This window comes from Staurois parvus, unplaced genomic scaffold, assembly GCF_062004578.1.
Source record: "Staurois parvus isolate SC_StPar_1 unplaced genomic scaffold, SC_StPar_1.0 ptg000256l, whole genome shotgun sequence".
In the NCBI taxonomy this organism is placed as follows: domain Eukaryota; kingdom Metazoa; phylum Chordata; class Amphibia; order Anura; family Ranidae; genus Staurois; species Staurois parvus.
In genome coordinates, this window is record NW_028318052.1 from 1,041,592 (window position 1) to 1,054,804 (window position 13,213).

At 40.8% G+C, this 13,213-nt stretch overlaps 1 protein-coding gene across 2 annotated transcripts in view; it reads right to left on the reverse strand.

The window, feature by feature from the left end:
• The window catches only part of NDUFA7 (NADH:ubiquinone oxidoreductase subunit A7), a 32,565-nt gene extending 19,413 nt beyond the window's left edge, over positions 1 to 13,152 (reverse strand). Inside the window, exons 1-3 of one of the 2 annotated variants that reach the window (XM_089681026.1) lie at positions 12,994 to 13,152; positions 6,368 to 6,417; positions 1,208 to 1,357 (exon numbers count right to left, since the gene is read on the reverse strand). In XM_089681026.1, coding sequence (XP_089537152.1) covers positions 1,208 to 1,357; positions 6,368 to 6,417; positions 12,994 to 13,044 — 251 coding nt within the window. In that variant the 5' untranslated portion in view covers positions 13,045 to 13,152. The remainder of the gene's footprint in view (positions 1 to 1,207; positions 1,358 to 6,367; positions 6,418 to 12,993) is intronic. The other variant, XM_089681025.1, reaches the window with a different exon arrangement.
• Positions 13,153 to 13,213: the final 61 nt, after the last annotated feature.

Below are 13,213 nucleotides of genomic sequence, written 5' to 3' on the forward strand. Positions count from 1 at the left end.
AAGTAGATTTTTGGTTATACAAAATTATTGAGATATTATGTTGTAAAGATAGATTCTTAGTTTATACTATCATTTAAACAGAGAAACTGGTCACATGAGCAGGCTGATGCAACATTGTCAGCTTATGAAGCCACTACATATGGGCTTGTCAATCAAAAGACCATATATGTAGTATCCCCTCCCTTCAATTAAATTGCTCTACTAAGCAGTATTGTTTGCCATACAAGGTTCTAAGATCATGAATTATGACATATAAAAAGATATCCTAAGAGATGCCAAGTGCACTTGACACACACACTCATACACACACAAGCATGGCATGAAGATACTATGGTTATTCACAGACTGGAACAGGTGCATACTCTAAAAGCACGTCACTTCCTTCTTGCTAAAAACTCAAGCTGCATTTGAAAAAGACAAGAAGCACATGGGAGAACGGCCATGAAAATAATGGTGACATATCTTTATAACTTCTGTTTTGATATTTCTGTTTTACCTCCACGGAACGGTTATTCATGATATGTTTTACATTGTTATTTTAAGCCATTGTGTGATAAAATAAAATCACTCTATTTTTTACTTCGCTGGCTCTTCAATTATTCCAAAATCGCCTATCGACACTAAAGAACATGGGATATCATGTTTTGGTCCATCTGATGCTGCCAGGTTGCACCTCAGACTGTCCAGGAGCTCAATGATGCCCTGGCCCATATATGGGAGGAAACACCCCTGGACACCATCTGTCGTTTCATAAGGAGAATGCTCCAAGGCTGACAACCTTGACAACAACATGTGGGAGCTATACAAACTACTGAGTACCATTTTGAGTTGTTGCAATGAAATTTCAGCAAATGGACTAGCCTGCTGCATCATTTTTTTCACTTTGATTTTCAGGGTGTCTTTGAATTCAGTCCTCTGTAGGTTGATGATTTTAATTTTTATCAAACAATGGGGCATCCTTACGCTCCTAACACATTACCCAGTCCATATCAGTATAGATATCCAGCATTATAATTTTTCCCATTGAAATCTGATGTGTTTTTAAAATGTTCCTTTAATTTTTTTGAGGTGTGCGTGATCACTTAGCATCACAGCAAAACCTGACAGAGGTTCTAACCCACGCTTCCCCACTCCCTGCAAATGAAAGTTAAACTTAGACTCAGGACATAATCTTTGCTGCAATCTGTGGAACAGGTTAATCACTTACCTGACCGTGGTTCCTCCAGCAGCAAGAACCTTTTGGGAAGACATAACAATTGAAGGAGGCATAGCTTCTCTGCGTCCATCACGTGAACAATAATAGTTGTTGGCAAATTTATGGCTTGGACCCACAGGTAGAGCTGGAGGTGGTGGAGTCCTAAGAATTAAAGATAAAAATTAGTCCTAATTAGCCTTAAAGCCCAACTCAGGGCTCTGACTCCTTGTCACCCACCCATTCCATCTGGAGCCACCCCCATACATTTTAGGTTTTTCTTTCCATACTTACCTTTTTCACAAAGACCAGTCTCGTGGTACGCAGGATCCTCTCCTCTTCGTATTTTTCCAGCAGCGACGACATGATGGTTCTATACATTATTACACACTGAGTGGGGGAGGCTCGTCCATGAAATTTACTTTGATATCCCCAATTTTCTGGTCGAACGACTCTAGGCATCATTCAGCTCTTAAGACTGAGGACATCTGGTAGTGGAAAAGAATTCCTGTGAGAGACAGAGCCATTTCCACTATTGCTATAGAACCAGAAGGGGCATATTTCATTTTTCCAGACTGGCTGATCCTCGACATTGGAGATGTTAAAAAAAACAGAAAAAAAAAAAAAAACACACCTGACTATAGATGAGAAAAAAAAAAAGTTAGGCTTAACCCTTTTCGTGAGCTGGGGTCATAGAGTCTAAGACGTCCAGGTTAATGTTAAAAAGGCGATTTATTTTGTCTTTGAGTATGTAGTAAATAAGTATGCATAAACTAAAAAAAAACTGTTGAAATACAAAATCAGTATCCACTTAAGATTAGGTACCCATACAGCGGTATGATGGTGCAGCACAGTGGCTACATGGCTAGTACTTACATAGTTAGTCTGGCTGTAAAAAGACAAAAGTCCATCCAGTTCAACCATAGAAAAAAAAAAGTTATAATCCTATACCCACAGTTGATCCAGAGGATGGCAAAAAAACCCAGCAAAGAACGATCCAATTTGCACCTGCTGGGAAAAAAATTCCTTTCTGATCCCCCGAGAGGCAATCGGATATTCCCTGGATCAACTTTACCTATAAATGTTAGTATCCAGTTATATTCTGTGTATCCAGAAAGAATCCAGGCCTTTTTTAAAGCAATCCCCTGAGCTGGCCAGAACCAACTCTTGAGGGAGTCTATTCCACATGTTCACAGCTCTCACTGTTAAAACACCTTTCCGTGTTTGGAGATTAAATTTATTTTTCCTCCTTGTCTTCTGTGATGACCTCAGGGTGAATAGCTCTACACCGAGTTCACTATATGAACCACGGATGTATTTATACATGTTGATATCCCCCCTTAATCTCCTCTTCTCAAAACAGAGTAAATTCAGTTCCTCTAATATTTCCTCATAGCTGATCTCCTCCATGCCTCTTATCAGTTTAGTTGCCCTTCTCTGTACTTTCTCAAGTTCCTCAATGTTATTTTTGTGAATTGGTTCCCAAAACTGAACTTAATATTTCAGATGAGGTCTTACTATTGCTTTGTACAGGGACAAATGCTCTCTCTCTCTCTCTCTCTCTCTCTCTCTCTCACTCCCTCTCTCTCTCCCTCCCCCTCTCTCTCTCTCCCTCCCTTTAATACAAGAGGATTTTGCTCGCTTTAGAAACCGCAGCTTGGCATTGCATGCCATTATTAAGCTTGTGATCTACCAGAACCCCCAGATCCTTCTCCACCATTGATTCCCCCAGCTGTACCCCCCTAGTATGTATGATACATGTATATTCTTAGCCGCCAAGTGCATCACCTTACATTTATCAACATTAAACCTCATTTGCCACATTGTTGCCCAATTAAACAGTGCATTGAGGTCAGCTTGTAAATTGAAGACCTCCTGTAAGGACGTTATTCCACTGCACAGCTTGGTGTCATCTGCAAAGACTGAAATGGGATTTTTAATCTTAGACCCGATATCATTTAAAAATGTATTAAAAAGTAAGGGTCCCAACACTGAACTCTGGGGTACACCACTGATGACCCCAGACCATTCAGAGTATGAATCATTAACCACTACTCTTTAAATATGATCTTTTAGCCAGTTTTCTATCCATTTACATACAGATTTTTCCAAGCCTGTAGACTTTACCTTACACATTAGCCGTGTGTGGGGAACTGTGTCAAACGCTTTTGCAAAATCTAAGTATACCCCGTCTACCGCTACCCCTCTGTCCAAGGTTTTGCTCACTCCCTCATAAAAAGAAATCAGATTTGTTTGACAACTTCTGTCTTTCATAAATCCATGCTGTCTGTTGTTTAAAATACTTTTTTACAGCAAGAACTCATCTTATATGGTATATTTTTGGAACATATCAATTGTGAGCCAATGTGGATCATCTGGAGCTGTGTCAATACCATGCCCATTATGGACAAGAGCTCCCCCATGCTCCTTTGTATTGTATACACAGAGCTGAAGAAGGTATTATATAAATTTGCCTTCTCTTTGTCCCCCAGTCACCCACTCTAGATTATGATGTAAAGGGCCTACATGCTCGGACCGGACCTTTTTACTATTAATAGATTTGAAGAATTTTTTGGGGTTGGTCCTGCTCTCTTTTGCAATCTGTCATTCGTTTTCAATTTTTGCGGCCTTTATTTCCTTTTTGCATATTCTGTTATATTCTTTGTAATGTTTAAACGATGATAGCATTCCTTCATTTTTTATATTAAATAAAAGCTCTTTTCTTATTATCTATAGCTTTTTTAACTTTGGCTGTAAGCCACATAGGTTTGATTTTTAGCCTTTTAAACTTGTTGCCCATGAGAATAAATTTTGCAGTGTGTTCACATAGTCTTTTTGAAGAAGTCCCATTTCTGTGTTGTGTTCATCAACTCCCATTTCTGTGTTGTGTTCCGCCTGGCAGTGCTAGGGTCGTTGGTTCGAATGCCAACCACGGCTCCACTTGCCTAGAGTTTGTTCTCCCTGTGCCTGTGTGGGTTTCCTCTGGGTACTCCAGTTTCCTCCCACACTCCAAAGACATGCTGGTAGGTGAATTGGATCCTAAGTTGGCCCTAGTATGTGTATATATGAATGTAAGTTAGGGACTTTAGATTGTACGCCCCTTGAGGGTAAAATTGGCAGCACTATATTAGTACCTGTAATAATAATAATACACAATAATATGTCATAAAGATACGTAAACAAATATTTGAGGATTAAAACATTGTCATGTATTCTAAATAATAATAACCATCACACTCACTATTTAAGAAAAATTTGCATACAATATCTTAAACTGTCTTCACTTTGATTAATAAACAATTGTTGCCTCTTAAAGGTCAAATATGCTTAAAATTTTAAAGAGGTATACATAATGATATCAGCATGCATATAAGTATATAACTGGCATACTGTCTTAATAAAAAGCTACTCTTTTAAAATTATATGCTGACAAAGTTTTATTTTTTAAAGTGCATTTAATGACAGTTAAAGCATTTAAAAGGAGAAGTACAGCCAAAGCTGTTCATTCTGCACTCCTGTGACCTGTTTTCAGCTGACAGTGGGCTGACTTTAAAGTTAGGATCCACCCCAGAGTCTAGAGCGGCACCTGGCTCAGTCCATTAGAGATCTGCTAAGAGCCTGAGCCAACCGCTCCCTACCCCTCCACAGACTAGTGCTCCAATGAGCACAGAAGGGGGGGGAGGGCGTGACAGAGCAGACAGCGGTGACTGACAGTCACCGCTCTCTGCTCACAGCGGTAGTGAGAACTCAGCGATCAGCGGTCATGTGTTCGCTCACACTCAGAGCCGACAGGGGGACAGATGAAGCATTGGATCGATGCTGCATACACCTAGGCAAGTGTAATTTGGGGAAAAAACAAAAAACAAACTTCTCTTTTGAGGCACTACCATCAGGCTGTAGTGGCACCTGAATTCTGAAGGTTTTTTTGTTAATGAAATCAAACTCTTCCTGTAACCATCAATGAGTTTCTTACACCTCTACTGGAATTTTGGACCACTTTTCTTTCATCAACTGCTCCAGCTCTCTCAGATTGGAAGGGTTCCTTTTCCCAACTGCTGTTTTGAGATCTCTTCACAGGTGCTCTATGGAATTGAGATCTGGACTCATTTGCTGACCAGTTCAGTACTCTCCAGAGCTTTGTCTGATACCATTTCTGGGTACTTTTTGACGTGTGCTTTGGATCATTGTCCGTCCTGCGGCAAGACCCATCACCTCTGACGGAGACCCAACTTTCTGACACTGGGCTCTACATTGCACCCCAGAATTCTTTCGTAGTCTTCAGATTTTATAATGGAATGCACACGGTCAAGACATCCAGTGTTTGAATCAGTAAAGCAACCCCAACACATCAGTGAACCTCCACCATGTTTGACTGTAGGGACTGTATTCTTTTCTTTAAAGGCCTCATTGCTTTTTCTGAAACAGTAGATTGATGGGCTTTATGAAAAAGCTGCAATTTTGTTCTGCCGGTCCATAGCGCATTCTCCCGAAAGGATTTTGGCTTCCTCTGGTAAGTTTTAGCTCCAACCTGGCTTTTTATACCACAGAAAGAAAGCTCAATTCGTGGGAAAAAAAGTATGTAAATTTCATTTGGGTGCAGAGTTGCATGACCATGCAATTGTCAGTGAAAGTAACACAGCGCAGTAACATAAAAAATGGCCTGGTCGGGAAGGGGGGGCAAATCCTCAGGAGGGCAAGGGGTTAATACAGTAATCAGAGGTGGTTGTACACATGACATGGCCGCAATGCTTTTCTTTGCAGCAAAAACTATACCCCTGTCGTGTTCAGTGGGCAGTACTACAACCGAATACAACCCATTCATGTGGTTGTGGTGCAGTGATGCTGGCATTCCAGGGTTAAAACATGCAGTGATAAGGAAACATATTGCCTCCCTGCCACCTGTCAACTGCTCTCTAAAAAGTGATCTACCTCACTGCCACTCCTGGGTTTATATGGGGGCCTCCAGCACTGTAATCCATGAGTTGTAGATATTTGGCTTGAACCAGAAGATCCTATTACAGAACTATTTAGTGGGCAAAGCCCACAGCATTTACCCAAAATGTAGATACAGCGTAATACAGCATACAGGAGCGTAAAAGAGTATTTGGATTTTATTCTCAATACAGATAAAAAGGTATTATCTTTCAGCATTTTTTCTTTTAAGTGTTGCATTACCTGGTAGAAATTTCCGTATACCGCAGCTGTAGCTTTTCTTGAAGATAATGCTGCAAATTAAAAGAAATACATTTTAAGCCTAAAGGTAAAATAGATCCTACATGCAAACATTTTTAACAGTATAATCTACATTGTACCCTCAACTGCAAATTGGAAAACACACAAAGAAGTAATTATGTTTCTGGCTATAGAAAGAAGCTGTTGGCAACCTTCAATCTCTTTGTAAGCTGGTTAGAGCAATCTCCAACCTTCAATTCCCTGACACATTCCCACCTGTCTGAAGTCTCATGAAACTTTGTTTATGTAATTATAATAGAAAGTCAACTTTAGGGGTTCACGTACACAAGCACTTATAGACATTTTATATGCTGTAAATTTCCTGGTGCTTTCGCACATCCAGCGTCAAACATATTTCCCGAGCGTGAATTTTTCAAATTTGGAAAATACATTGAACACATGCGCAGGTAAAAGTTGATGCAAAATGACCAAGACCATTTACAGGAGCATGGCTGTGTACACAGGGCAGAGGAGAGCTAAAGCCATGGCCCATGCTATCACAAGGGATGTTGTTGATGATAGCAATAAAGTTAATAAAAAAAAATGACTAATAATAATAATATATATATTACAGTGTTAAAAAAAAAACAAAAAACAACCGTGCCCATCCATCCTCACACGCAAATGTGAATCTGCATATGAGTTCCACATGCATATGTAAACAGCAAATCGCACCTCACATGTGAGGTGAGGTATTAGCAAGAACATCAGAGTGAGAGCAATAATTCTAGCACCAGACCTCCTGTGTAACTATAAACTGGTAAACCGTAAAGGCTTTTAAAGCGTCGCCAATGGAGATTTTTCAGGTATTGTGGTTTGTGACTGTTCCACAGGCATATGTAATTTTAAAGCGTGACACGCTATGTATCTATATACTCAGCGTAACATAATTTGTTTTACACTTAAACAAAAAATTAGGTATTATATAGTGTTTGTGTACACTAAAGTGTATTTTTTCCTGAAAATTTGTATTTGATAAACTGATGTGCAAATATTATGCAACATAAAAAAAATTACAAACAACAACCATTTTATTCTCCAGGACCTCTGCTTAAAAATATATAATGCATGGGGGTTCTAACTAATGTTCCAGCACAAAAAAAATAAAAAAATGCTGATTTTAAATGAGTGTGAGAAAAAGTAGAATCGGCCTGCGGTCCAGGTGGTTAAACTGCCAATTTTAGACAACAGGTATTGTATTTGAGGGTGGTACATGCAAGAAATATTAGAAACTAATACATGCTTAAACTGCTGGTCTAAATACAGTGATCCCAAAAATAAAAAGGTCACGTCCATTCGGTCATCTAGCAGCAAAGGAATTACTGACGTATAAAGAAGAAATTGGAAGGTGCCTAAACAACTGGGGAAAGCAGGGATGCTATCGATGGTTTCCAGGTGCAGTTTCCCTTACTTCCAGCTCAGTATGCTATCCATGACCTGGATAGAAAATGAGGGGGGGGGGGGGGGAATAAATAAATACATCTGCTGTCTGTGTAACCACTGGGAAGATTTCCCCCATCTATCTTTTCCAACTCCCTGAATAGATAAGAAATAGATAAAGTGATGAATGGGAATAAATACTTTAGAAGTTCTAAACACTTTCCCAATATGTTCAAAACTAAAAAAGTAGTTGATTGGAGTTGAGTTTATATATCTGTAGGAGTAAAAGTATACCTATAGTTAAAAATAACTTTTTTTTCTCATTTTGGATACAGTAATGAAGGGTCATAACTCCTGTCAGCTTTTTTGCCATCTGTATCTCATTAGGGAGATCTACCTTCACTTCCTGATCATAGGAAGTGAGAGGAAATCCCAGCAAATGCAGGGAATCTCTTGGACAGGCTGCAAGCCCAGGCTAGATGTTGCACCAGTTCCTCCATTAAAATGCTGGCAGGGATGCACTGCATCTAGACACTCTGGGTGCAAGGGGCCTTATGGTGACCATAATGATCGATTTCGATCGATTTAAGGGGGCCTTATGGTGACCATAATGATCGATTTCTTTCCCAACAGGAATAAGTGATCTATACAGCTGTGCTGAAAAGTTTGCATACTGTGGTAGAAATGGTGAAATTTTGGCTATTGAAAATAAGACTGATCATGCCAAAAAACTTTTTATTTCAGGATTGTAATCATATGAAGCCATTTATTATCAAATTGTTGTTTGGCACCTTTTAAATCATAATAATAACAGAACACACCCAAATGGCCCTGAAAAGTTTACATACCCTAGAATGTTTGGCCTCGGTACAGCCACATCTGTGGCCTTTTAAGTTGCAATTAGTGTATGTGTATACACATACACTAATTGCAACTTAAAAGGCCACAGATGTGGGAAATGAACCTTTACTTGCTATTTTAACCCGTGTGTATCACCTTGTGTGGCTGTACCGAGGCCAAACATTCCAGGGTATGTCAGGGAGCGTGCACAGTCCAAAATGGCAGGCGCCGTTTATAAACAGCAACCCGCCCCTGGACTGCCACTCTCCGGCCGTTTATATACAGCAGCCGGACGGTAAGTGGTTAAGTAGCAAGGAAATTTCACGGATGGACCTACTGCCCAGGTGGCAACCCATCATGGTACCATGCTTGAATTCAACGAGCTCCTAAGAGTGACCCATTCTTTCACAAATGTTTGTAGAAGCAGTCAGCATACCTAGGTCCTTGGTTTTATACACCTGTGGCCATGGAGGCGATTGGAACACCTGAACTCAATGATTTGGAGGAGTGTCCCAATACTTTTGGCAATATAGTGTATGTCAGACCCCTGTGTTATCTTGAATCCTACTACTACAGTAACAAGGCAAAAGATCAGTCCAAGTGGCAGGCAAAAAACATGGTCCATTAACAAGCTGAGGTCAGTTCAGGTGGAAGAAAGAAATGTGGCTGATAAACAATCCAGATGGCAGGCAGAGGCATCATTAGTGTCAGATAATGTGGAAGGCAGAGGCATGGTCAGTCAAGGCACCAGGCAACTGATCAGCATAGATATTAGAAACAGAGAAATGGCAGGCTGTTAGACATATGGACACTATACCTTCAAAAATATTTTGTGACGTGCAATAACGTTGGAAGCAGTCTCTGATGCATAGACCCAGGTGGGAGGGACACTGGGCACAATGAAAACTAGTGTCCCTCCTAACTCCTCCTCTGCTACATACTCAACATTTTTTTATGTCTACGGCCTGTTTCTGTGGGTGATATGTTTTCCTGAAAAGGTCACTTATGAAGTCTACTCACAGAATCAGGAGCGAATGTTTTCTGGTGGAGATCATTGCTGGTAGATTAGGGCAGTGACAATACCCTGTAATCTCAGGACATCCGTAGCACGAAACGCGTCAGAGAGGGCTACAGCATCTGGACATCTAGCCACCGCTGGTGGCCATCTTGAATCATGGCGGTCAGTACTTTTGGTTTTTATCTCTACTTCTGGAAATCAAGTACATTTATGCAGTATCACGCTATGTGATGTCCCTTATTGGGCTCTCTTTATGAGCGCCACCCTTCCGCAGTACCAAAGTTAAGGAGGGACCCCAGAGGTGCATGAGTGTCTGATGAACCAGGGAACCTTGCCATGATGGATGACCAGTGGGGACTAGAGAGCGCAATTTGACCTGAGTGCAGAGGACCTAGATGTACCCGATGAGAGAGGAAACTTCTTTCATGCGTATTTTAAACGCACTTCGGGTGAGTGCGCATTTCATTTATTTCTTGTTCACCTTCGGATCACTTATCCTTACTGGCAAAGGAGACCCGGCAGAATTTGCACATCACATCCTTTTCGTGTTTTGGACACTAGATTGAACATCAAATTTTATTATAGATGAAATAATATGATCTAACACCACTATTTGCATATTCTTAGAAATTGTGTCTATGTTGATATTTCACTACCTTTATTTATAGCGCTGCACCTTTATTATTTTCATGCTGTCTTGGAAGGTTATGTTGGTTGCCTTTTTGGTGTTCTAGCAGCTTGTACCAATTTTTTGTTACAGTAAGCCCTCGCTATACAACCTATACCTGACAATATAATCTATAACTTTGAATTCCACGGACTTGTGATAGGTGACATATGCATTATAAATGGCTAAATGAAAAAAAGTAAAAGGTGACATACGCATTATAAATGGCTAAATGAAAAAAGTAAATTGAAACTTTTTTATACCAGTAGAGAGACCTTCTTATTGATAAATAGGGCTGTAGCATTTGATCGTTGAAATCCCCCCATGAAACGATTATATTCATGGATGCACTCTTGCAAGCTTTTGGATGGAAAAGCATCTTCCGTGAATTTCCACCAAGGTGTCATTGTGGATGGTGGATAGGATGTACACATCTCTCTCATCCCTCCACTTTATGGTCAACACTTCCTTGTTCCTCATACTTGCTGACTCCTCCCTTTGAAGCCTTGTGGTCACCAGAGACTTTGTGGGAAGCCCTTCCTGTTTGTTCGGGTGGCACCGCAGGCCAAGGTTTTCTAGAGGCACAGGTGGCGGAAAAGGGGCAGATTTGTGTAGAAGTTATCCAGGTAGTAATACCCCTTTTTGAATAGTGGAAAAGCCAGGTCCCAGACAATTTTTCCACTTGTACCAATGTAAGATGGGCACTCACATATGCTATGGCTCTTTCACACCGCTTGTAGAGCTTCACTCCATATCTGGCCCTTTTACTGGGAATGTACTGCTTGATTCCCAGCCGGTCAGTAAAGTGGACAAGGGACTTGTCCACACGGATGTTTTTGTCAGGGACATACAATTCAGGAAATCTTTGGGGGATAAAAAAAATTAATGAATGGGTAAATTTTGTAGAGCCGATAATAGCCAGGCTGACCTTGTAGCGGGCACTGTGTATTATCATTGAAATGGAGGAAGCGCAGACTCATGTCATAGCCTGCCCTGGGCATAACAGCTGAATAAAAGGGCATGTGATGAATGGGTGCAGTGGACTAGTAAGCATGTCCTTAATTTTTTCTTTAAAGCCCCATTTTAATTGTAAACACCTCCACTGTGAGATGTTCCCATTCAAATGTATGGGCATAGGATGAATTTGGGTCATTTGCAATGTATTCCTGGGGAAAAAGATTGGTCTGGTCCACAATCAACTGAAAAAAAAATGTCAGTGAAAAATAAATGGAAAAAAAAAACAATCTCTGAAAAATGTTAAGTGGTGGCATGAACACCTGGCTGTGCAGTAAATGGGGGGGAATTGTAACTGATTCTAAGTTGGAAGGCAGACATAATAGGTTCATAGTAGGCTGCACTGATGGATGTTGCGTGGTGTGACAGGTACACTGATATGGCTGCTGTGTGATGTGACAGGTACACTGATCAGGTTGCACTGATGGCTTCGGTGTGATAGTTACACTGATTAGGCTGCACTGATGGCTGCTGTGTGATGTGACAGGTACACTGATTAGGCTGCACTGATGGATTCTGTGTGACAGGTACACTGATTAGGCTGCACTAATGGCTGCTGTGATGTGACAGATACACTGAGTAGGCTGCACTGATGGATGTTGTGTGGTGTGACAGGTACACTGATATGGCTGCTGTGTGATGTGACAGGTACACTAATCAGGTTGCACTGATGGCTTCTGTGTGATAGTTACACTGATTAGGCTGCACTGATGGCTGCTGTGTGATGTGACAGGTACACTGATTAGGCTGCACTGATGACAACAGTATGACAGGTACACTTTACTCCAGGGATAATCAGGGCAGTTAGGTGTTGTACACAATACTGACAAGGTTAAATTAGTAACTCATGGTTCCTGTAATCACCTTTTCCTCACACATGGTCTGTGTAAAAGAAGAATAAGCCTGTAACAGTGATTTACTGGTCTTTGTTTCCACTTGTGATCAGCTGTAATTAGACACAGTGATCACATTGTAATGAGCTGCAGTCATTGGCTCTTTACTCTGATCAGTGATGCACTGTGTCCAAGGGACACAGCTCAGCACCACTCACCACACGCTAAGCCTAGGAATACATCATATGACGTCCTCCCAGACCGGCAAATGACTCCCCGTCCATCATTAGACTACATGAACCAGTAAATTGAGCTGAATTTGGATGCTGATTGGCTACCATGCACAGCTGCATCAGATTTTGCACTTTCCAGTTTTAGTAAATCAACAACCGGAATGCTCTGGATTGAGACAAGTACACACCATCCGGGGATATGCTTTGTTCATATTTCATGTCTGAGGTTCACAACCACTTTAATGCATAGAGTGCATTATGGTAAAAAGAAAAAAAAAGTTTTGACTTTAGAAGCACTTTAAACTTACCAAATGACTATGTAATATGAAAACAAACCTAAACAATTCCTTGCATCAGGAAGGCATTTGCAAATCAGACTAATGGGAGCTGTAAAGGAGATTGTACAATCAGATTGAGCAGTGTATGGTCATCTACTGTATAGCCAGTGGATACGATTATCAGAGTCCTACAAGCCACCTCTATACACTGTCGCACATTTTTCAGCCATAAACATTCGGTCAAGCCCCTTACACTAGTCAGGATGACATCATATTTTGATGAAGTAAAGTTCGGTATAACATTACCCCAGACAACCAGTTCCGCACCCTCTGGATGAATTTTGTAGCAGAAGCCATCTCTCTTGTCAAGGACACCCAGGGCGGAGCATTCAATCACCCTAGTTACAGAGGCCGAGCTAATCCCCTCTTGCCAGTTTACAGCAAAACGACTTCCTCTACTTCCGGTCTCCAGCAAGATGGCAACCAACCTGCGTTATATTAAATACTAGTAAACAGGAGGGTCACG